The 21,925-nt window shown below is 67.4% G+C and overlaps 1 protein-coding gene across 2 annotated transcripts in view; it reads left to right on the top strand.

The window, feature by feature from the left end:
• Positions 1–21,925, top strand: part of MYOM2 (myomesin 2) — a 46,079-nt gene that overhangs the window by 9,855 nt on the left and 14,299 nt on the right. For both annotated transcript variants that reach the window (XM_045821349.1, XM_045821348.1), the window contains exons 5-21: positions 76–239; positions 1,036–1,128; positions 4,929–5,017; positions 5,117–5,167; positions 5,774–5,938; positions 7,129–7,290; positions 7,538–7,679; positions 9,556–9,755; positions 10,339–10,392; positions 11,551–11,678; positions 14,046–14,229; positions 15,012–15,186; positions 16,661–16,782; positions 17,511–17,698; positions 19,026–19,152; positions 19,582–19,760; positions 20,863–20,977. In XM_045821349.1, the coding sequence (XP_045677305.1) occupies positions 76–239; positions 1,036–1,128; positions 4,929–5,017; positions 5,117–5,167; positions 5,774–5,938; positions 7,129–7,290; positions 7,538–7,679; positions 9,556–9,755; positions 10,339–10,392; positions 11,551–11,678; positions 14,046–14,229; positions 15,012–15,186; positions 16,661–16,782; positions 17,511–17,698; positions 19,026–19,152; positions 19,582–19,760; positions 20,863–20,977 (2,338 nt within the window). The remainder of the gene's footprint in view (positions 1–75; positions 240–1,035; positions 1,129–4,928; positions 5,018–5,116; positions 5,168–5,773; positions 5,939–7,128; positions 7,291–7,537; positions 7,680–9,555; positions 9,756–10,338; positions 10,393–11,550; positions 11,679–14,045; positions 14,230–15,011; positions 15,187–16,660; positions 16,783–17,510; positions 17,699–19,025; positions 19,153–19,581; positions 19,761–20,862; positions 20,978–21,925) is intronic.

Raw genomic sequence — 21,925 nt, 5'->3', positions numbered from 1 at the left:
GCGGGGCCCGTCGGTGGGGCGGCCGCCGGCCCTCGGTGTGTCCGCCTGACGGACCGGCCTTGTGTCCGGGGGCAGGTGGAGGAGAAGCTGGCCTGGCTGAAGGAGCAGGACACCTTCGCGGACCGGACGCGGCGGGCCCCCGAGATCCTGGTGCGGCTGCGCTCCCACACCGTCTGGGAGCGGATGGCCGTGAAGCTCTGCTTCACCGTGCAGGGCTTCCCCACGCCCGTGGTGCAGTGGTGAGTGGGCCGGGCGGGCACGGCGTCCAGGCGCAGAGGGCCTCCGGGGTCCCACAGCCACTCCGAGCTCGGCCGAGCTCGGGACCACGGGGGGCACGCGTTCATAACACTCACAGGGAGAAAAAGGGAGAAAAAATAAAAAATAAGTCAAACGTGCAGGGTCCAGTGTGACCATACCCAGGCCCTTGGCCTCGGTGGGGAGGGGGGCGGGCTGGCCGGGTGGCCAGAGGACGTTCGCTCTGAGTGACCCGCACTCCGGCGGCTGCTCCCAGCCCCACAGAGACCCCCGGGTGGGGCCTGCAGTGCAGGCGCTGGGACCGCCGAGCGTCGTCACCAAGCCCCGGGGCAGTGCAGGGTCACGTCTCGGAGCCCCTGGTGTGGTCCTGGGGCACAGCCTGCTGTCCTGGGCGGGTGGGGCGGGGTGGCCAGCTGCCCTCAGCCAGGATCAGGGTGGCTGGACCTTCGAGCCCCCTTGTGCGTCCCCGCAGTGCTGGGCCCAGGGTGGCTGGGCCCGGACCAACTGACCTGGGTTCCTCCATCGAGTTTCCTGTGGAGGGCGGGTCCCGAGCTCGCTGTCCCAGGTCCGGGCGTGACTGACAGTTGGGGCTCAGCCAGAGCTGCTCTCCCCTCACAGGCCGATGACTGTGGGGCTGGGGTCCCCGCTGCCCCTCGCCCACCGTCTGAGACGCAGGAGGCATGTGTGGGGGCAGGGCGGTGGCCTCCTGGGGGGCGGGGCGGGGTGGCTGGGCCACCATCCCTGCCTTTCCTGCACGGACCCCGGTGCCCCCTCCTTCAGGTACAAAGACGGCAACCTGATCTGCCAGGCGGCGGACCCCGGCAAGTACAGGATCGAGGGCATGTACGGCGTGCACACGCTGGAGATCAACAGGTGAGGGCCGTGTGCATACCTGGAGACCTACAGGTGAGGGCCGGGTGCACACACTGGAGATCAACAGGTGAGGGCCACGTGCACCTGGAGACCTGCAGGTGAGGGCCGCGTGCACCTGGAGACCTGCAGGTGAGGGCCGCGTGCACCTGGAGACCTGCAGGTGAGGGCCGCGTGCACCTGGAGACCTGCAGGTGAGGGCCGCGTGCACCTGGAGACCTGCAGGTGAGGGCCGTGTGCACCTGGAGACCTGCAGGTGAGGGCCACGTGCACATGCTGGAGATCAACAGGTGAGGGGCGTGCCAACGGGCCGTGGGGAAACGTGGAGGATGGTCGGCTGGCTCACACCTGGTCAGCAGTTGGCCGTGTCTCACACCCTCGAGATGTTACGGCCACGGGCGTGGGTGGCAGTGACCGTGTCACTGTCCAGCTCTGTTTGCACCCCCGGGGGGAGGCCCAGCCTCCGGGTGCCCCCACCCCTCGCCTGCAGCCCAGGCCATGCCCCCATGGGGGGCGTTGCTCCCCGGCGCCGCCCCTCCTCCTGCAGTGTGGCCCTCGCCTCCCCTCAGCCAGAGACGCAGCCTCATGGGGGCTCCGTGGGGTTCCCGCCAGAACCAGAACCAGAACCAGAGCCAGAGCCAGAGCCAGAAGCCCACCTGCAGGCCAGTCGGCACAGGCGTGGAGGGGCGCTGACAGGTGGGGTTCTCTGCACCGTCTGCAGAGAACCTACTGAGTGCCGGCCGTGGGGACCCCGGGCCCTGACCCAGACCCCGACTTGGGGGTCTTGCGTCTGATGTCCGGCGGAGGTGAACCAGGAGCCCCCCACAAAGTGAACTGTCCAGGGAGCCAGAGGCTGGGTGCAGGGGGTGGAGAGCGGGTCGGGTGTGGAAGGGAGCGGGCGGTCGGCCTGCCTGTGAGCGGGGCCTGCAGGGGGGCAGCTCTGGGCGGGGGGGGTCAGGTCTGGGCAGAGGCTCTCGGCAGCAGCCTCAGGCCTTGGGCTGCAGAGGTCCGCAGGGGTCCCAGGGCAGGAGGCCGGAGGCCTAGGCCAGGCCCGCGGTGACCACAGACGCCCTGGGGCTGTGCGTGGACGTCGGCTTCTGCTGGGGGGTGAAGCGGAGACCCCGGAGCCGGGGAGCGACGGGTCCGAGCTGGGCGCTGAAGGGCCCCTGGGGCCAGGCAGCCGGGCAGGGGCAGCCGGGCAGGGGGCAGCCGGGGCTCTGCTCAGGCCCAGGCCTGGGGTGGGGGCCCCCGCGAGGCTGGCTCTGCACAGACCCGAGGGCACGGCCGAGGGGACCGGTCGGGGGTTGGACTCGGGCTGTGAGCGACAGGGGACGCCAGGGGCAGCTGAACTCTGGGGCCCAGCTGGGGGGTCTCCTCCCGCCCCGCGGCCCCTCGCTGCGCTTTCCAGCACGAGTCCCTGACCTCTGGCTCCCACGGGGGTGGGCACGGTCACAGCCCCGCTGCCCACAGGGGGGCACTCGCCCCCGTTATGGAGAGTCTGTTCTCCGACCCGGGCTGCCCGGGACCGTCGGGGTCGGCTGGGTCAGCTGCAGTCAGCGAGGGACCTGTCCCCAAGCTGTCTCAGTTTTACAGAGAACGGCCGTTTCCCCTGCCCAAGTGGGGGTGACGCGGCCTGCCGGCCAGGGCCGGCCTGTGGAACGGGAGGAGCCTGGGGCCCTGGGCGCGGGGTCGGGGCTGGGTCTGCCTCCGGCCCTGCGGTTCCCTGGCTGTGCCGGGGCGTTTTGAACGGAGGACCCGGGGCCACCCTTTGGGGAGCGGCCCCGGGGGAGCCCGCGCCGGCGGCTGCCGCCAGCTGTCGGTCCCCGTGTGCTGAGTCCCCGTCATGGGACCCCGGTGGCTCCGCGGGGGGCGGGGCGTGCTGCTGGGGCGGGGTGGCGGGGGGGAAGGAGCCTCTCCTCCGGTTACGGGGTGACGTGCGTCTCTGGGAATGTGCTCTGGCCGGGTCCCCGGATTCTCAAGTGCTGAGGGCAGCGCGGGGCCCGGCCCGCGGGGCCGCGAGAATTCCGGCCGAAGTGCGGGCTGTTCTGCGCGCTCACAGACGCCCTCGGGGACTCGCGGGGGGCGTCCGGTTTCTCCGAGGAATGTTAATGCGGCGCAAGTGCCCCCGGGAGAGCGGAGGGCCATGGCCCCGAGTTTTATCGGCCACACCGGCCCCGCCCTCACCGAAGGCCTGTCGGCCTAACCCTCCTCTGGAACTTTATTTTTAGACTGCGGCACTCAAATTCTAACTAGAGTGAGATTTTGAATCCAAGGTCAGCTTCCAGCCTGAGGACACAGGGCCTGACTCCCCGGGAGGAGGGCAGGAGGCACAGGAGCCCGCGCCCTCGGACAGGGGCAGGGTGTCGTCAGTGGTTTGCCCCGGGGGGGCGGATCCGGGGCGCTTCCCGGGGCGACTCCGGGGCAGGAGGGTGCCCCCTGGGCGGGGGGGGTCTGTAAACAGCCACCTCCCTGTTCTAGGGTCCCCACAGGACAGGAAGGGGGACCCTCTTCCCCTCGTCACGGGGTGATGCAGCAGAGGCTCGTGCGGCCCGGGGAGGGAGAGAGCACAGGCCGTGCAGGGACGCGGCGAGGCGTGGGGGCCCCCTCGTGTGTGCGTGCGTAGGCAGGTGTGTCACCACCTGTGTGCGTGCCCCGTGCCAGGGCACCTCACACCGTGCGGCACACGTGTGTGCAGAGGAGAAAAGCAGATGCAGCGAGCTGAGAGGGACCGCGCCCAGGAGGCGGAGCTTCCCCTCACACCCCGTGCTGCCGCGGGGACAGGGGTGGCTGCTGTCAGTCAGGGGGTCTGCAGACCTGGGGGCTGCGGCCCGGTTCCCAAGGCCGAGGGGAGCGGAGGCCAGCCTCTCCTGGGCGCACACACACCCCCCCAGCCCAGGGGACGGCCCTCCTCCAGCCTTCTGGCCCGCGCAGCCCCAAGTGCTAATTGGAGAGCGGTCCAGTGCTGAAGTGTGAGGCCGCTCCGCCGGATGTTAATGAGCTCTAATTTGCGAGTCAAGTGCAAAGTGAGGTTCAAGTCCCCTGGGAGGAGCTAGCTGTCCCGGGCCTTGGCAGGTGGACGGCAGGCCAGGCAGCCTGCTGCTCCTGCTGGCCCACTGTCCTCGGCCCCGCCCCCTCGGGGGCCAGGGCCGCAGTCCCCGCAGCTCTCCCCGGGAAGCTCTGCGGGGGGATGTGAAGGCGGTGCGGGAGGAGGAGGGGCTTTTTGTCCGGGAGTGCGGCGGGCGAGTGTTGTACTGGGCGGGCCCCACGCAGCGCTGTGGCGTGCCAGAGCGTTTTCCGAGGCGACTTTTATCTAATCACACGCGCCCCCCCCCCCCGCCCCGAAGGAAGCGTAGGGGCTCCCTGGGTGCAGCTGAGCAGCTTCAAGTGCAGGCTGCTCACTTACTGAAAAGTCACAGCCAGGGCCCGGCTGCTGTGGCTCAGTGGACTGAGTGCTGGCCTGGGAACCAAAGGGTCGCTGGTTTGATTCCCGGTCAGGGGAGGTGCCTGGGTTTCGGGCCAGGTCCCCAGTAGGGGGCGCGAGAGGCAACCACACACAGATGTTTCTCTCCCCCTCTTTCTCCCTCCCTTCCCTTCCCCTCTCTCTAAAAATAAATAAATGGAATCTTTAAAAGAAATTAAAAAAAATCGCAGTCAGGAGGAGACCTGGCATTGCTCTCTCCTGAGCAAGGCCCCAGGTCACAGGGGCCGCGCTCAGGAAGGCTCATGTCCAAGTTCGGGTCACGGGCTCTCACGGAGCAGCCCCATAGCAGGTGCGGGACCTTCGTCCGCTTTCTCCCCCCAAGGGCAGACTTCGACGACACGGCGACCTACTCTGCGGTGGCCACGAACGCGCACGGGCAGGCGTCCACCAGTGCGGCCGTGGTGGTGAAGAGTGAGTTCGCGCCCGGGGTGGGGTGGGGTGGCGTGGGGTGGGGGGGTTCCAGCGGGGGCCCTGGGCTCTCCCGGCTGCGCTCACCCCACTCTCCCGCAGGGTTCCGCGGGGAGGAGGAGCCGCTGCGTTCCGTGGGCCTCCCGATTGGACGTGAGTCGACTGTTTCCTTCGGGGGCGGGGAAGTGGGTTGTGGCGTAGCACGTAATCACAAAAGTTATTTGTTTAAGGTCAAATCTTTTTTTTTTTAAGACCAAAGGGCTCCCCTGGTTTTCCCCGGCCAGAGTCGGTCTGCCGACAGTTTGTCCGGGTGCAATTCCTCGGCGAGGCGGCATTTAAACGTTTAAACACTTTTCTCCTTCACCCGCACCCTTGGTGGGTCCGGACGGGCTCTGACCGGCTGAGCCACCCGGCCGGGGTCGACGAGGTGGCGACCTTAGACGCCGGTGACCACACTTCCCATTTCTGGTGGGGGGGAGTCCGTGAACCCTAACCCTTGACCGGAACGTGGGCCGTTGCAAGGACAGGCCTCCTACTTCCCCCTGAGGGGCCGCTCCCTCGTAAGGAGCAGCCGCGCAGACCCGGGGTGGACGCCAGGCCCGCCCCACGGCCACGGGCCGCGCGCTGCCTCGTGGGCACACCCGTGTCTCCGCCTCCCGCCGCCACTCCCCGCCACGTTGCCCCTCTGCCCCGGGCGGGTTCTGACCCGACGGCGCAGGGGGCCGGCCTGTGACCGCCCCGCTCGCTCGCTCTGCGCAGTGCCCCTGCCCTCCGTCGTGCCGTACATGCACTTCGACGTCCAGTTCTTGGAGAAGTTCGGGGTCACCTTCAGGAGAGAGGGCGAGACGGTCACGCTCAAGTGCACGCTGCTGGTGACGCCGGACCTGAAGAGGGTGCAGCCGCGGGTTGAGTGGTACCGGGACGGTGAGTGCAGGGGCCGTACCGCCCCTCCCCCACCCCTGCCCTGGAGACCTCCCCCCCAAGCTGTGAACTTGACCTTGGTCACTCTGGGCAGAATGAGTTGTAAAGGTGTTAACTTGGCTTTTCTCTTCCTGCTGAGGGGGCTGCAGGGGACAAAGCCAGGAGAGAATGTGGGGCCTGCCTGTGACCTTGAACTTTGCCCGGGAGTGTGGGGAGGCTCACAGGGGAGAACTTAGTGAGTCACCGGGGATTTCCGTAAAGAGGGTCCCTGTGTGGGGAAAACGACGCAGAGCAGCGGGCCAGCGTCTGTGGGATTCGGGCCGGGCCCGGCTGGTTCCGAGTGTGACGGCTCAGTCTGCGCAGGAACCAGTGGCGTCAGCTCCCGTCACCATGGGTGGGGGCCGGGGGGCCCCCTGCTCAGGCTCCTGCCAGGGTGGGGTGGTCCCACTCAGGCTTGCGCTGTCCCCCCCGGCCCCCCTCCCCCCGTCTGGGCCAGGAGACGTGCCCCCTCGCCGCCTCTGGGCTCCGCCTGCACGGGCGGCTGGGGTTCTGGGGTCAGGACCCCACACCCTGCGAGTGCGGCCAAGCAGCACCTGCTCCTCCCGCTGCCCAGACGTGCGGGGTCTTGGCCGGAGAAGGGGCAGCGGGGCGGGCTGGCCGGCATCTGCTCAAAGCGTGAGGGACGACCAGGACCGGCCGTGGTGCTTGGCCAGACACAGGCGCTGCCAGGCGCACCGGCCGGGGTCGGCCCGGGGCGCAGGTCGGGGTGAGGGGGCAGCCGTGGTGGACGGGAGGGCTGTCAGCTACGGGCGGGTGGGCCCTGCGTGCTCCGTAGAGGCAGCAACGTGGGCCGGCCCGGAGGCTGCGGTGCAGGGGACCGTGGGAGGGAGAGCCGGCCCTCAGGAGGAGACGGCGGGGGGAGGGGGGCGGGGCCCCGGGACCCCACGGCCCCCCGTGGGGCGAGAACACAGCAGTCCGCCCTCGCCTGCTGGGAGCCCCCGGCTGGGGCCAGCAGACACGGTGGGGCGGGGGACGGGTGGGCGGGGTGCCCTGGGGAGCTGGGAACCGGCCGTGGGACTCCCGGAGGGGAGCTGACGGGTCTGGCGTCTGCCCGGGTGTGCACACCGGGCCCGTGCCGCGCTCTGGCCGCGCCTGAGCTGCACTCCCCCCCCACCCCCCGCACTGTCCCCCAGACGTGCTGCTGAAGGAGTCCAAGTGGACGAGGATGTTCTTCGGGGAGGGCCAGGCCTGCCTGTGCTTCAGCCGCCTGAGCAAGGACGACGAGGGGCTCTACACCCTGAGGGTCGTGTCCCGAGGGGGCGTCAGCGAGCACAGCGCCTTCCTCTTCGTCAGAGGTGCGCGGGGCGCGGGGTTCCGGGGTGACGAGGGCGCGGGTCACGGAGGGCGGGAGGTGTTGACATGAAGAAGATCCACGCAGTGTTTACGTTTCTCGTCACCGATGACATGTCACAGTCGAAGGACAGCCGCGTCCTCGGACGTGAGGAGCAGACGGGGGTCCCTGCGGGCGGCGGGGAGGCCGAGGGGGCTCCCCTCCGGGGACCCTCACCCGGGCCGTGTGTCCTCCCCACCCCTCCCCCGCAGACGCCGACCCGCTGGTCACGGGGGCCCCCGGCGCGCCCATGGACGTGCAGTGCCGCGATGCCAACCGCGACTACGTCATCGTCAGCTGGAAGCCGCCCAACACGACCACCGAGAGCCCCGTCCTCGGCTACTTCGTCGACCGGTGAGAGCCCGCCGCATCCGTCCTCCCTCACGGGGTGGGGGCCTCCCTGGGGCCCGTGTCCTCGTGGCTGGCGGCGCGCTCGGGCACCTCCCCAGGCCCAGGTTCACGACTCGGGTCTTGACGGGCGCCAGGTCCTCGCGGTTCGGTTGGTGAGGCTCCTGACGGTCGGCGGGAGGCACCGAACAGGCGGGGCCCTGTGGTCGTCTGCGTGGTCACCTGTGCAGCACCTGGTGTCACTCAAGTCCCGTCCGGGGGAGGGTGCAGCCTGGGCTGGGGCCGGGCTGGCCGGGCAGAGTCCCTCTGGAGGGCCGGGCGCCGGGTGGGGTGGAACCTGGGCTCACGGTTCCCGGCGCCCCGCCGATGCCCCGCCGATGCCCCGCTGATGCCCTGTTGGATGAGGGTTTCTTCCGGCTTCCGAGTGAGAACACCGGCAGGAGCTGGGAAGGTTCTTTGAGACGGAAACTGGAACGTGGGAGTTCCCAGGCCTGCGACGTGTGCCTGCCCGCCACCGCGGAAGTGACGGGCACGGGGGACGAACTCTCGAGTGAGGCCGGAGGGGCCCGCTGTGGGCTCTGAGCCGGTGCAGGGACTGGAGAGTGTACGTGTATGAGGCACAGCGACGTGCGATGGTTGAGAAAAAATGTCAAGCAGCTCTTTTTTTTTTTCTTTTTTGGCATTCTGGCGGTTAAGTTCTTTTTGCCCCAACAAAGCTCCCCGTTTAGCTAAATTGCTCACGTCCAGGCAGTATTTCGATAGGCTCGAGTCAGGCCGCAGAGTGGTCAGTCAGGGTCTGTCAGGGTTTACCTGGAATTAAAAAACAAAAAGCAGAAGCTGATTTGTATTTCCCCGCGGCATTTGGAGATTTTTCAGCCGTCTGGCCGAACGGTGTCAGGCACCGCCTAGGTTAACAATCCCCCCGCCCACCCCCCCGGGAAAGATGAAAACACGGAGCTCTGCCTGGAGCAGGCTGATGGGGGGGGCAGAGACTTCCACGAACAACTGGGGGCGATCAGGATAAAAGAGAACACGGATTCTTTTCGAGACGGCCGTGCAGCTCTCTGAAAGGCTGATGTGCTCCCTTTGCTCTCCTCTCCTGGGAGTCCGGCAGGAAGCGTGGTCTTTAAATATCTCGGCCTCTGGAAACTGGAGGTTAGACTTGAGTGCGTTTCCAGAGTTCCGGCCAGGACTTAACATTTTCAAAGACTCCGGGTTGCACGTGGGAACCACGCGGAAACGTGGGAACCACGCGGAAAGAAACGTACCGTTACAGGTGTAGACGGCGAGCCAGAACCTCGGGGTGCACTCCTGGGCGTAGAGCCAAGGGCGGTCCCCCTTCCCAGCCCGGGCGGCTGCGGGGTCCCGAGGTTTTGCGACGTGGCCTGTTAAATAACGACCACGGACGGCCCTGAAACGGCTCGTGCAGGAGGTTTTCCCCAAATGGGTCTGAAGTCGGGGATTAATCTCAGCCTGTAAATGGCCAAGGCTCAGGAATACACGTGTTTCCTCAAGAGTTGCCTGTCACCGCTTGTTCGTGTGGTTTGTGTCAGCGTTCCGAAGGTGCTGGTCTCACCAGTGCGAGACCTCCCGTTGTAACGGTTGTTACACACTACGTGTGCACAAATATGTGTGTGCCCGCTGCACCCTCTTCCCATGATAGCTGTTACACACTACGTGTGCACAAACGCGTGTGTGCCGGCCGCACCCTCTTCCGTGACCATGGTTACACACCACTGTGTGCACAAATATGTGTGTGCCCGCTGCACCCTCTTCCCATGATAGCTGTTACACACTACGTGTGCACAAACGCGTGTGTGCCCCCCCCCCCCCCGCGAGCACTGGGCTGAGCCGCTGCCACTCTCCGGCCCGCTGCCCCCAGGTGCGAGGTGGGGACGGACAACTGGGTGCAGTGCAACGACTCGCCCCTGAAAATCTGCACGTACCCCGTGACCGGGCTGTTCGAGGGCCGCTCCTACGAGTTCCGTGTGCGGGCGGTCAACAGCGCGGGCGTCAGCCGGCCGTCCCGCGCCTCGGAGCCCGTGGCCGCCCTGGACCCCGTCGACCTCAGGAGGTTACAAGGTGGGTCGCGGACGTGTCCCGTTCCAGCTGGGCCGGGGCTCGGGGGTCTGCCGTGGGGCGTGTTCCTCCCCCTCTACCCCCCGGACGGTGCCCGAACCTCCTGGGGCGTGGCCCCACCATCAGCGCGCCCCCCCAGGGGTGGGCGGCCCAGGTGGAGACTGACACCTTCCTGCGGCTCTTCGCTGAGACCCAGGTAAATTGGTGCGAGATTGGACTTTCCCTGGTCCGTCGGTGACGTAATTCCAGCCCCTCATGGGAACCGGGAGGCGCTGAGACCCCGCCGGTCTGTGCTGGAGTGTCAGCCTCGCGTCACGCAGATTCCTCCGTGGGGCTGGGCCGCTGGTGGTGGTCCTCAGCGGACACTGTTTTCTGTCCCCGCGTGCCCGCTTGCAGGGAAGCGCTGGGCACCGTCCGGACCGTTTCCGAGGTGTCCGGCCGGGCGAGGCCTTTGGGACGGGGGGTGGGGTTTGCGCTGGGTCCACCGCCAAGGGAGCGAAGCAGACCTCGCACGCAGTGGGGGGTGGGGGGCGCTGTTCTCGGGACACCACTGGGCCACGTTCAGCGTCCACCTGTCTCTCAGCAGCGGTGCGCTTGGAGGGAGACAAGGAAATCGTGATCTATGATGAGGACCTGGAAGGTGAGGCGCCCTTCTCCCCAGGCGTTTGGGAGATGCAGGGGGGCAGGGGGCGGGGGTGGGGGCGGGCGGCGAGAGCAGGGGGCCCGCGGGACAGGGGCGCCCTCTACAGGTGGAAACGGGGACCGTGGGTCAGGCGGCAAGCTCGGGGTCTCTGCAGCTCGGGGAGAAAGGCAGGACAGAAGGAGAGGGCGGGGCAGGAATCCCGGTGCGGCCGCGCTGTGGGCGTCACTGTTTTCACGTGGGGTCCGCTCGGGCGTCCTTTTGGGGACCAGAGAGCAGAAACCGCACCGAGGCCAAGACCCGGAGGCCGGCCGGGGCCAGGCGCCTTTCCCACACATTCCGTCCCGAGGGCAGGATTTGGGACTCGTTCAAGCAAAAATGGATCGAGTCTCACCTGCCACACAGTGCCCCTGCCGGATTTCATGGCTACTTCCTACCATTCCTGCCAGAGAAACCCAGAAAGAGCGACTCGTTCAGAGGGAGAACCTGGCGTTGTTAGTCAGAAGTCCGAAGAGTGTTATGGGGACTTACGATTAGAGCTCACCGAGGGGAGCGAGTGGAAATTTAAAAATAGAAGGAGTTAATTAGCTCGGGGCCGCCGCCCAAGGAAGCGCTCTGGGCACCTCCTCCAAACCTCTCAGTCCCAAGAGTCCCCCCCCCCAGAGCCCCACACCAGGAGAAGCTCATTGGCTGCTTCCCATGTCGGCCCCCAGACGGCCCCCCAAATCGCACGTGCTGTCCCCGTAAGGGTTTTTCTCGGGTGCCTAAGAAAGTACGGGTAACGCCCCCGGCTATGCCCATTACAGGGTCTGGTGAACCCCAGGAGGACTCAGAAACCAGGGCGGGGGGTGCTGAGAAATGTTGAGGGACCAGGGTCCGGGGAAGCCGACCTGGGGCCAGCTCCTAAGTGGCCGACGGAAGCGCGGACCCAATGGGTGTGGACGGCTCCCCCTGGCTCCCGCTGTAGCCCCCTCTGGGGTGCGATCCCTTTCCTGGGGAGCAGCTTGTGTCATGCTTGGGCACTCGGGGCGATCTCTGGCCGGCCCCCTGCTGCCTCTCACCAAGTGGCCTCCAGGTGCCCAGCGCCGGGCGCCAGGGTGGGTGGAGCCGAGGGCTGGCCCGGCGTCACCCAGCCTCACGCGGCTGGCCCCTCCGCAGGCGACGTGCAGATCCCGGGACCCCCCACCAACGTGCACGTCTCCGAGCTCAGCAGGACCTACGTGGTGCTCAGCTGGGAGCCCCCGTCCCCGCGCGGCAGGGAGCCCCTGTCCTACTTCATCGAGAAGGTACAGTGCTCGCGGCGCCCAGACCACGGCTCCGCCTGCGTCCCCTCAGTCCCCGGGTGCCCCCTGCGGAGGAGCGGCTCCCGCACCCCCATCCCGGCTGCCGCCTCACCACCGAGGTCACAGGAAGGAGGCTGCGGGCGCCGGCTGCCCGGTGAACGACCGGATGAGCTCATCTTGGCATCCGGGAGCTGTCCTGGCTCTGGCTCTGCCGCCCGGCCCCACCCCCGTGAGAGCGAGCCCACGCCCCGCCTCCAGGCTCCGAGTCCCCATTGCACCGAGGGACTCGCACCGGCCCTCCCCCGAGTTGCTCTGGGCTCCGGACCTGAGGGCTGTGGGACGTGGGGGTGGGGTGGGCCGACCTTCGGGTGACGCTAACCTTCGGGTCCTCAAGCTGTGTGGCCCCGGGGGGCGGCCCCGTGGAGGGGCCCCTGCTGTGGGCAGCCGAGGGTGGGACCGTCTTAGTTCTGGACGCCAAGGAAGCACCTGGTGTGTTGCGGCCCTGGACGTGCAGCCCCGTTTCGCCCACCCAGGTGTCCCGCTGTCCCCTGCCCCGGGCACCCAGGTGTCCCGCTGTCCCGTGCCCCGGGCACCCAGGTGTCCCGCTGTCCCGTGCCCCGGGCACCCAGGTGTCCCGCTGTCCCGTGCCCCGGGCACCCAGGTGTCCCGCTGTCCCCTGCCCCGGGCACCCAGGTGTCCCGCTGTCCCCTGCCCCGGGCACCCAGGTGTCCCGCTGTCCCCTGCCCCAGGCACCCAGGTGTCCCGATGTCCCGTGCTCTGGGCAGACCCCCCCCCACCCTGCCCGCCCACGCTCCTGCAGCCCCTGCGTGGGTGACACGTGCTGGGGACGTGGTTGGGCTCCAGCCTCCCTGGGCTCCTGGGGTCCCTGGGGTCCGGGCACCAAGTGCAGTTTTCTCCTCACTCCCTGCCCTCCCTCCCCTGACAGAGGGGCCTGTCCTCCGACCCCCCCGGCCAGCCGTCACCCCCTCCCCAGACAGAGAACGCACACCGGGGGCCGAGGGGCCGCCTGCCGGCTCCAAGAGGGGGCTTCTGCCGAATGGGAGAAACCCCCCCTCAGACACGAGTCGGACCCCGGAACCTGGATGGTCCCTGGAAACGTGTCCACAGGCTTCTCAGCAGGGCGGTGGCGGCCACCTGGCCTCAACTGCCTCCGGGGTACTTTCAAACATTTTTTTTTTCAATAGGGAAAAAAGAAACATGTAATTGAAACTTTAAAAGTAATTATCAGGTCCTGGCTGGCGTAGCTCAGTGGATTGAGCGCGGGCTGAGAACCAAAGCATCGCAGGTTCGATTCCCAGTCAGGGCACATGCCTGGGTTGCAGGCCATGGCCCCCAGCAACCGCACATTGATGTCGCTCTCTCTCTTTCTCCCTCCCTTCCCTCTCTAAAAAATAAATAAATAAAATTTTTTAAAAAAGTAATTATCAGTGACAGAAATCACTCATGCAGTATAGAACATTTGAAAAATACAGACACACATAGAATAAAACTGAAACCACCATCATATGAAATAGTCACTATTGAGAAGAAATGGTATGTACTTATCATCTTTGCCTCTGTAGGTTTTTTTTTAGATTTTATTTATTTTTAGAGAGGGAAGAGAGAGAGAGAGAGAGAGAGAGAGAGGAACATCAATGTGCGGTTGCTGGGGGCCGTGGCCTGCAACCCAGGCATGTGTCCTGACTGGGAATCGAACCTGAGACGCTTTGGTTCGCAGCCCGCGCCCAATCCACTGAGCTACGCCAGCCAGGGCTTTCCAGTCTTGTAGGTTTTTATGTACGTGATTTATCGTGGATACAATCTGCATCCTTTATTACATTTAACAGAATGATGCAATTGTCATCCTATTAAGGCTCTTCACATAATAAAAGGGTACATTTTTAAATGCGTGACAATTGCATCCTACCCTGCCGCTGTTACATGGATGCTGCCACGTGTTACCACCGTCGCAGCTGCGGAAGAGTGACAGCTGCGAGCCCGGACGTGAGCAGTTGGGTCACGATGGCGTTTCGTGAACATGCTCCTGCGTTGCCTCTCACCTCCTTACCGTTCACCGCCTTGCACTAAACCTGCCACCTGCGTGCCGGTTCCTTTACCTTTCCCATGGTTTAATTATTCCCTTTCGAGAGAGAACTTTATCAGTAAGCGTTTTCAACTTTAAGTGATTTCTTACCCTTTTCTCCCGATGGGCCTCCCCTCTGATGGACTTCGGAAGAGACCCCCGGGTGGCCCGGGGCTCGGGGTGCCAGACGGACCCCCACGGTGCGACTCCATAGGCCCAGACGGGCTCCCCCTGCCGGCTCGCAGGGGGGGGGGGGGCGGGCTCTCAGGCCCCGCCTCTCTCCGCAGTCCGTGGTGGGGAGCGGCAGCTGGCAGCGGGTCAACGCCCAGACGGCCGTGAGGTCCCCCCGCTACGCCGTGTTCGACCTGGCGGAGGGCAAGTCCTACGTGTTCCGCGTCCTGTCTGCGAACAAGCATGGGCTGAGCGACCCCTCGGAAATCACCGCCCCCGTCCAGGCGCAGGACACCCTGGGTGAGCCGTCGCGGCACGCGGGCGGGACTCGGGACGGCCCCGGACAGGGAAGGTGGCGCTGAGCAGTCGGTGCGTCGTGTCCATCGATGGAGACACGGAGGCCGCCGCACGGGGGCTGACACGCAGGGCGCCTCAAAATCCCGCCGCCGCCGGGAGCGGACGGCCCCTCTGCCCAGCAGCTGGTCAGGTGTCTCAGCATCCCCCCTCCCCGAGGTCCGTCTCCTTCTCATGAGACGGAGCCCCGCGTCAGAGACATTCCCGGGCAGCGGGCACTTAAAACAACGCCCCCCTCGGATGCCAGAGTCTCTCCCCGGGGAGGCTGAGGCTCCGCTCTGGAGGCGTCACGTCACAGGCTGGGTGAGGAGACCCGTGGTCACACCAGGATCTGACCTTGAACCCCTCGTGCAGTCTGACGAGTGTGAGGGAAATGCGGTTTCCTTACAGTCGGCGACTTTCTGCTCCACACGGTTCCTGCCCCTCAGCCCTGCAGGCGTGCCCCTGGGGGGATCTTTCTGAGTGGTCCTGGTGCGGGGGGGTTCCGGGTGGCTCTTCCTTCTCTCCGCAGTCCGCTGGGGCCTCGGGCAGCCAGCGAGGACTGGCCAGCACCCCCGGGCCCCGTGGTGGCCCATCCGCCCTCGTCCCCTCCTCCTCGTCCAAACTCCGTCTTGAGGCCCAGAGCTGGGCGGCCCCTCCCTGCGGGTAAAGGGGCTTGAAGACCTTCAGGCGTCTCTCCAGCCCTGACATCTGACCGTGTGTGCGTGTGATTGTGTCTCCCCCCGAAGTCGCCCCGTCTGCGCCGGGCCAGGTCCTGGTGTCTCGGGACACGAAGACCTCGGTCGTGGTGGAGTGGGACCGGCCGAAGAAGGCGGACGACCTGCTGGGCTACTACGTGGACTGCTGCGTGGCCGGGACCGGCCTCTGGGAGCCCTGCAACCACAAGCCCATCGGCTACAACAGGTGCGGCCCCCTCCCCGCCCCTCGGGCCCCAGACCACTGTCCGGGCAGGTGCAGGGCAGGTGCAGGGCAGGTGCGGAGCTGGAGTGGGAGCCGCGGTGGACGCACACCTGGGAAGCGTGCACGCGAGTGCCGGTTTTCTCACTCCCACGCCGGGGTGCGGGGTTTTGGGGCCGGTGAGCTAGTTCCCCTGTGCTTGGTGGAGGGGGCTTTCCGCAGAGGGAGGGGGGGGTCCGGATCTCTGGCTCTCCGGCCCAATCGGCGTTCCGGACCGACCTCGGGATGGAAGGCTGGAATGGTGACCGTGCTGCGCAAGGTGCTGCATTTTTCCATGTTGGCGTTCTGAGCTTTTCCAGTTGCCTCGTCTGCCCGGCTGACAGTCCCCCTGCCCCCACCCCCACCCCCCGATGCCCGAGCAGAGTCCCGTCCGCTCCCGGCCCCGGTCTTCTCCCCCTTCTGCTGAGCGTGCGGCTCATGGCCGCGAGCGAGCGAGGCTCCCCACCCCCCCGGGACGCGGAGGACGGTGGGGGGAGGGGACAGGGAGGCGGCTGCCGGACCAGCTGCCCGCTGGGAACAGGTCGTCCATCACGCCTCGGTCGCCACTCCTTCCTCTGCACACCCGATTCTTCTAGAAACAGTCGTTGGGGAAAGACGAGGGGTGATGGAGGGCAGTGGGGGTCGGTGTCATGCAGGCCCCCTCCGGCCGGCACCCAGCAGGGCCGCTGAGGGCCGGGCACTCGGCCCGTTGCTGCAGCTCAAGGGCCTTGTTCTCGGTCCTGGTCCTGAATTCTCACTCGGGTGGTGACGGAGCACCCCCCACGGGCAGAACATTTACTCAGCTCTCCGCGTGGTGCTGGTGTGTGCCTGGGCAGGGGGGGGGGAGGACAACCCTGCAGCCCCGTCCCAGGGGGACACGGTCCTTTACGGAGGCGACGTCGGTGACCGGCATGGTGTCTGTCGGCCGTCGAGGCCTGAGCCGGGTCTGACTTCACCGTCTGGGCCCGTGGCCCCTCCCGCCTGAGGGCTTCTCTCTGAGTTTGCCGCGCATGGGGTCGCTTCGGTGAGGAGTGCGGCAGCGGTTGTGACCAGCCCTTGGTCCAGACAGACGCTGGACACGCGGGAACGCAGGGGGCACAGGGCGGCCACTCTGACCCCAAGCGAGGGCCCTGGGCGTGGCCAGGGCTCGGCCTCCTGGTTTCTGCCCCTGAGCACTGCTTCCGGGGGTGAGTCCGCTGGGAACGGGCCGTGGACGTGCGTGATGAGCACGCGAGGCTCTCCGAGCAGTCAAGTCCCTTCCACAGCTGTGCTGGGGGGGCAAGGCCGCCCCTGGGGCTGTGCTGGGGGGCAAGGCCGCCCCTGGGGCTGTGCTGGGGGGGCAAGGCCGCCCCTGGGGCTGTGCTGGGGGGCAAGGCCGCCCCTGGGGCTGTGCTGGGGGCAAGGCCACCCCTGGTAGCCGGGCGCCTGCGTTGCTCCCCAGGTTCGTGGTGCACGGCCTGACGCCCGGCGAGCAGTACATCTTCCGAGTGAAAGCCGTGAACGCCGTGGGCACCAGCGAGAACTCGCAGGAGTCCGACGTCATCAGGGTCCAGGCCCCGCTCAGTAAGTGCCGCCCCCGCCCGGCACCGGCCCTGGGCCCGGGCGTGTGCCCTCTGCACGAACACACCCTCGGGGGGCCGTGGGGGGCATTGGAGGAGGAGGGGTGAGCCATTCCACGGAGGACATGTGGTTCTGTGGAAGCTTCTCGCCCGTGGGTCCTGGTCCTGGACACGCCTGCGCGGGCCGGCGGGGGGAGTGGCCGCTCAGGCGTCACTGAGGCCGTGGGAGAGGCACCCTGGGTTGCCGTGTACAACACGTGTTTTTGCCCAAATTTCCGAGGGAAATATAAGGGTGTGCATTATACATGGGTAGGACTGATTCCATATCCATATGAATGTTTTTAATTCTTTTATTGAGGCTGAGGCTTAGGTTTTTATAAGACAAAATACTATAGAATTCTTCTATCACTCATAAAACAAGTATCAAAATATAAACAAATAAATCATTGAACTGAAAAACTAAAAAAATTTTTTCCCTGAAGGTTAGGGCCCAAAACGTGGGTGTGTATTATACACGGGAGTGTGTTGTACCCGGGGAAATACGGTACTTAGAAATAGCCGTAAATAGACACAATTTTTCAAACTTCCTTAAAAACGGACATGCAAACGTGGACAGTTGGCAGGAGGGAGAGGCCGAGGGCCCAGGGCTCCGGCTGCTGCACCCCGGGGCTGCCCCGTGGGCCGGGGGCGGGATGGAGACTGGGACCCACTCCTGGGTCCCCCCACCCCCAGCCGTCCCGTCCCACCCCTACGGGATCACGCTCCTCAACTGCGACGGCCACTCCATGACGCTGGGCTGGAAGGTGCCGCGGTTCAGCGGGGGCTCGCCCATCCTCGGCTACTTCGTGGACCGGCGCGAGGCCCAGCACCGGGGCTGGCACGAGGTCAACGCCACGCCGGTTGTGGAGCGCATCCTGACGGTGGGTGTCGGGGCTCCTCCCTGGGTGACCCCGCGCGGTGGGCAGGGGCTCGGCCACTGGAGACGGTTCGGCCCAGGAACAACAGTGGGGTTCAGGGAGTCACAGCCTCGTGGGGTCCCGGGGCCGCAGGACCGAGCAGCTTTTTTCTCCCCGAGAAGCAGGAGAGAGGAGGGCGGGCGTGGCGCTGCTGTGGCCCGGCCGTGGCCGTGGCCGTGGCCATGGGCGCCGGGCAGGCGGGGCCTTTCCGCCCGAGCCCCCGTGCTCAGGGGGCGTCTCGTGAGGAAGGTGTGGCCGCTGCTCGGTGGCCACCCCCCCCACCAAGAGACGCTCGTTGTCCAGGCCTGCGGGTGAGTCCCCGGTGGAGACGTCTCCAGGTGGAGAGAGCAGAAGGAACTCGGGTTTGGGGTGAGGAGGGTCGGAACCAAGTCCAGAACCTCCGCACCCCGTGAGCCGTGGGGGAGGAGGGCTGTCTGCCCCCAGGGTCCCACCCCCCTCCTGTGGCAGAAACATAGGGTGGGGGGGAGGCTGTGAGTGCAGCCCTGGGCTCACCCCCCGCCCCCCAGGGAGCTGCTCGCGCTGGGGGAGACACTCGCAGGGTCTCCTCTCCGCCAGCAGGGGGCTCTGCTTACTCTGGCGTTTGTTTGGAAGTAACATCTGTGTTGTTCACACGCCTCACACGTGTGTGTGACGTGTGGCCCGAACTCAGGCCGAGTGTGGCACGAGGGATTGTCCTCTGTCGACCTCTGACGCTGGCAGCGCCCGCCCTCCCCTCCCAGGCCCGCGGTCCTGAGAAAAGTGCCTCGTTGCCCCCGGCAGGCGGACCCCCGGGAGAGGGTGGGCCCTGCGCAGGGAAAGCAGAGGGTCAACGTCACCGTGCAGGTGGGGGGGCCCTCTGGCTCCTGCGGGGGGGGCAGGGCTGGCGGATCCGGTGAAGCCCCCCCGCCCTTGTCTTCCGTGGGGCCGGGCAGGCAGCGCGGGCCTGGGAGTGGCCACTGGGCAGCCTCGTCCCCCTCGGGACCTGCGGCCGGTGTGCGGGGAGCAGGTGTCTCGCGTCCCCTCCCGTGACACCCAAGGCACGGGCGTCTGTCGGGGGGCGTGTCCTGCAGGCTCAGTGTGCCCCTCTGCCAGGGGACACCCCGTCCTTCCTGTCGGAGCGTCCACAGAGAGGCTGCCACGTGGCAGGCCGGCGGGGACCTCCTCCCGGGAGGCGTCACTCAGCCACGAGGTCCCCCCGCGGCCGTCCTTCCACAAACCGGCCGCAGACCCGCAGACCCTCTGCCCCGGGGGACGGGAGCTCCCACGTCACATGTCAAACGCGGTCCCACAGGTGGACGGCCTGACCGAAGGCTCGGCCTACGAGTTCAAAATCGCCGCCACCAACTTGGTGGGCGTCGGGCAGCCCTCGGATCCCAGCGAGCTCTTCAAGTGCCAGGCCTGGACGGCGCCCGAACCGGGTGAGGGGCCCAGTGCAGGCGCCTCCCCCCCGAGGGGACTGCCCTGCATCCATGCAGCCCCCCACAGTGTCGGCAGCAGGCCCGCTGGGCCAGGCTCTGGGCAGAGCTGAGGGGGCCACGGTGGCGGACCAGGTGGGGCGGGCGGTTGGCCGGCAGGGACAGACAGGCACCCGCCCAGGGGTGGGGGGCAGAGAGCCCACCTCTGCTGAGCTCCTTCTCTCTCTCTGACGCGCACCTGCTCCAGGTGAGTGCGGCGGACACGGGAGCTGCCCCGAGGAGCCCCACGGGCGCTGGGCTGCCTGCCCCTGGGGCTGCAGGACTCGGGCCGGACTGTGCCCCGCCCCCGGGGCTGTGCTCAGCGGCCCCTCCCGGACCAGGCGCAGCGTCCCGGCCCCCGAGTGCCGGGCGCTGACGGGAGCCCCGTTGCAGGCCCCGCCTACGACCTGACCTTCTGCGAGGTCAGAGACACGTCGCTGGTGCTGCTCTGGAAGGCCCCGGTGTACGCGGGCAGCGGCCCCGTGTCCGGGTACTTCGTGGACTACAGGGAGGAGGGCTCCGAGGAGTGGACCACCGCCAACGAGGCGGCCACTGCCAACCGTTACTTGAAGGTGAGCGCTGACCCCCACCGCAGACCCGTGGGGGCACTTGTCAGGGGACTTGGGGGGCCCTCAGGAAGCTGCGGCCAGGGGCCATGGCGACTCGCCTGGTTTCTCCCCAGCACGCGGTCGGCCGTCCAGGACCGCGCTGGGCCGGCCGGGCGGGCGCAGGCCTGCGTGCGTGTCCCGTCCCCCCCCCCACCCCCCGAGGGTGGTGCGTCTCCAAGTGCCTTCCCCGGTGCAGGCCCCTCGCTGCGCTCACTGAGTCCGAGGGGTCGCCACCTGGCAGCAGGCGTGCGCACACCTGCACGTCCGGCGTTCCTGCCGCTGACAGAGCCGGAAAGGGACGTGCTCTGTCCTCTCTCAAATATTTCTGCTTCGGCCCTGAAGTTGACCAGTCCCTGGGGCCGGCTGCGCCCGCCGTCCTGAGCCCGTCTCCCTGGCTGGTGGCCCTGCGGAAACCACCTCCTCTGGGCCCTGACCGAGGGGACCGGCGCCCACCCCCTGCAGAGCCAGGCCACGTCCGGCCGGGCCCCTGGCAGCCGGGACAGGCAGCGAGTGGGCAGCCGCCTCCCGGGAAACAAGACCAGTGTTCTCTGGATGAGTAATAAGCCTGCTGCTGAGGGTCGAGCCAAACAAACGCGTCAGGAGTGTGTCCAATGTGTGTGTTCTCTGTGGGTGTCAGCGCGGGTCACGGCAACACGGCCCGTGCAGGGGCCGAGGGGACCTCGCTGGAGTCTCGACGTGTCCCAATGACGGGCCGTCCTGCACAGCCCGGACTCACCTCGAGACGACCGTGTGGGGCCCCGTGGAAGGGGTGCGCAGTGCTTGCACACGCGAGGCCAGGAGCGAGAGAGATGGGGCCATTTCGGTCCCGCCTTCCCGCGCGCAGAGAGAAAAGACAAGCAGACGGAGGGAGTGTCAGAGCCTCCGCGGATCTGTTCGCTCCGCCCAGTCCGGCCCTGGGTGCGCCCGTCCCAGCGCGGCACTCACAGGACTCCGACCGGAGGGGACGCTTCTCTCTTGAAGGAAGGACGCGTGTTCGTCATCAGACGTGAAAACAGCGGGCACCTTCACGCGTGCATCCGCGTGACGTCCCCTCCCCCGCCCGCAGGTGTGCAACCTGCACCACGGGCAGAGCTACGTCTTCCGCGTGCGGGCCGTGAACGCCAGCGGCGTGGGCACGCCATCGGACGCGTCTGAGCCGGTGCTGCTGGAGACCAGGCCGGGTGAGCGGGGCGGCGGGGCGGGGGGCGGCCGTGGTGCCGGGGGTGTGAACGGCCCGTCGGGTTCTCGGAGCGGTTGGGTCGGCAGGTCGCCATGGGCCCGGGGCTCTCGCTGGCTCCCCTCATGGGACAGGGCCGGGCGGGTCCCCGGGCGGGGGCAGGGGCAGGGTCTTCTCGGGGGGCAGCAGAGGAGCGAGCGCAGGGCTGGCGGCCTTCCAGCTCCCGGCCGGACCTGGGGCAGGCAGCTTCAAGGCCCGGGCGTCATTTTGGCCGACAGGGGCGTCCTCCTAGGGGTGGGGGTGGAGGGGCGCTCGGGACCAGTGGGGTGGGCGGCGTGGGGCTCCCAGACGCCAAGAGAGCGCGGGCGCCTCTCGTTCCCTGGCCGCTGGGCACCTGCTGCGTTTTGTTCTGTTCTGCCCCGGCATCTCCACGGCGACCGCCAGCGTCTGGGGGTGCCTGACCCAGGTGGTACTCCGTGGGGAGGCTGAGGGGTCGCCCCCAATCCCTGGTTCCTGGGAGTGGATCCACCTGGTCGACAAGTAACAAACCCCTCCCTTTCCCACTAAAACAAAGGGGCACAGGGACGGGGGTGAGCTGGTGAAACCCACGGGGGTGGTGGCGGCTGCCGGGCCCCGGGAGCAGTGAGGGGGTGGGTCTCCGAGGGAGAAGGGGCGTCAGGGCCAGGGGAGGTGGCTCCAGGCGTCCCCCCGTCGTCCTGGCGCAGAGGAGGACGCGGGACAGGGACGCAGAGACGCGGCGACTTAAACAGAGCCCGACCCCTCTGCCCCCAGCGGGCTGCAGGGGCTGCGGGGGGCGTCGGCTCCCCCACGAGTCCCGGAACATCCGAGGGGCATGGTGGGGGGGGGCTGGAGATTCGAGGGGCTGCCCGCGGGCTGGTGCCCCCGCCTCCAGGAGGAGGGCATCCGGGCGCCCCGCCCGCCACCGGGCTCA

The sequence above is a fragment of the Phyllostomus hastatus genome, unplaced genomic scaffold (genome assembly GCF_019186645.2).
Source record: "Phyllostomus hastatus isolate PE091 unplaced genomic scaffold, TTU_PhHast_1.1 phas_scaffold_46, whole genome shotgun sequence".
NCBI classification, from domain to species: Eukaryota; Metazoa; Chordata; class Mammalia; order Chiroptera; family Phyllostomidae; genus Phyllostomus; species Phyllostomus hastatus.
The sequence above is the reverse complement of the archived record's forward strand: the minus strand, read 5'-3'. Positions and strand labels throughout refer to the sequence as shown.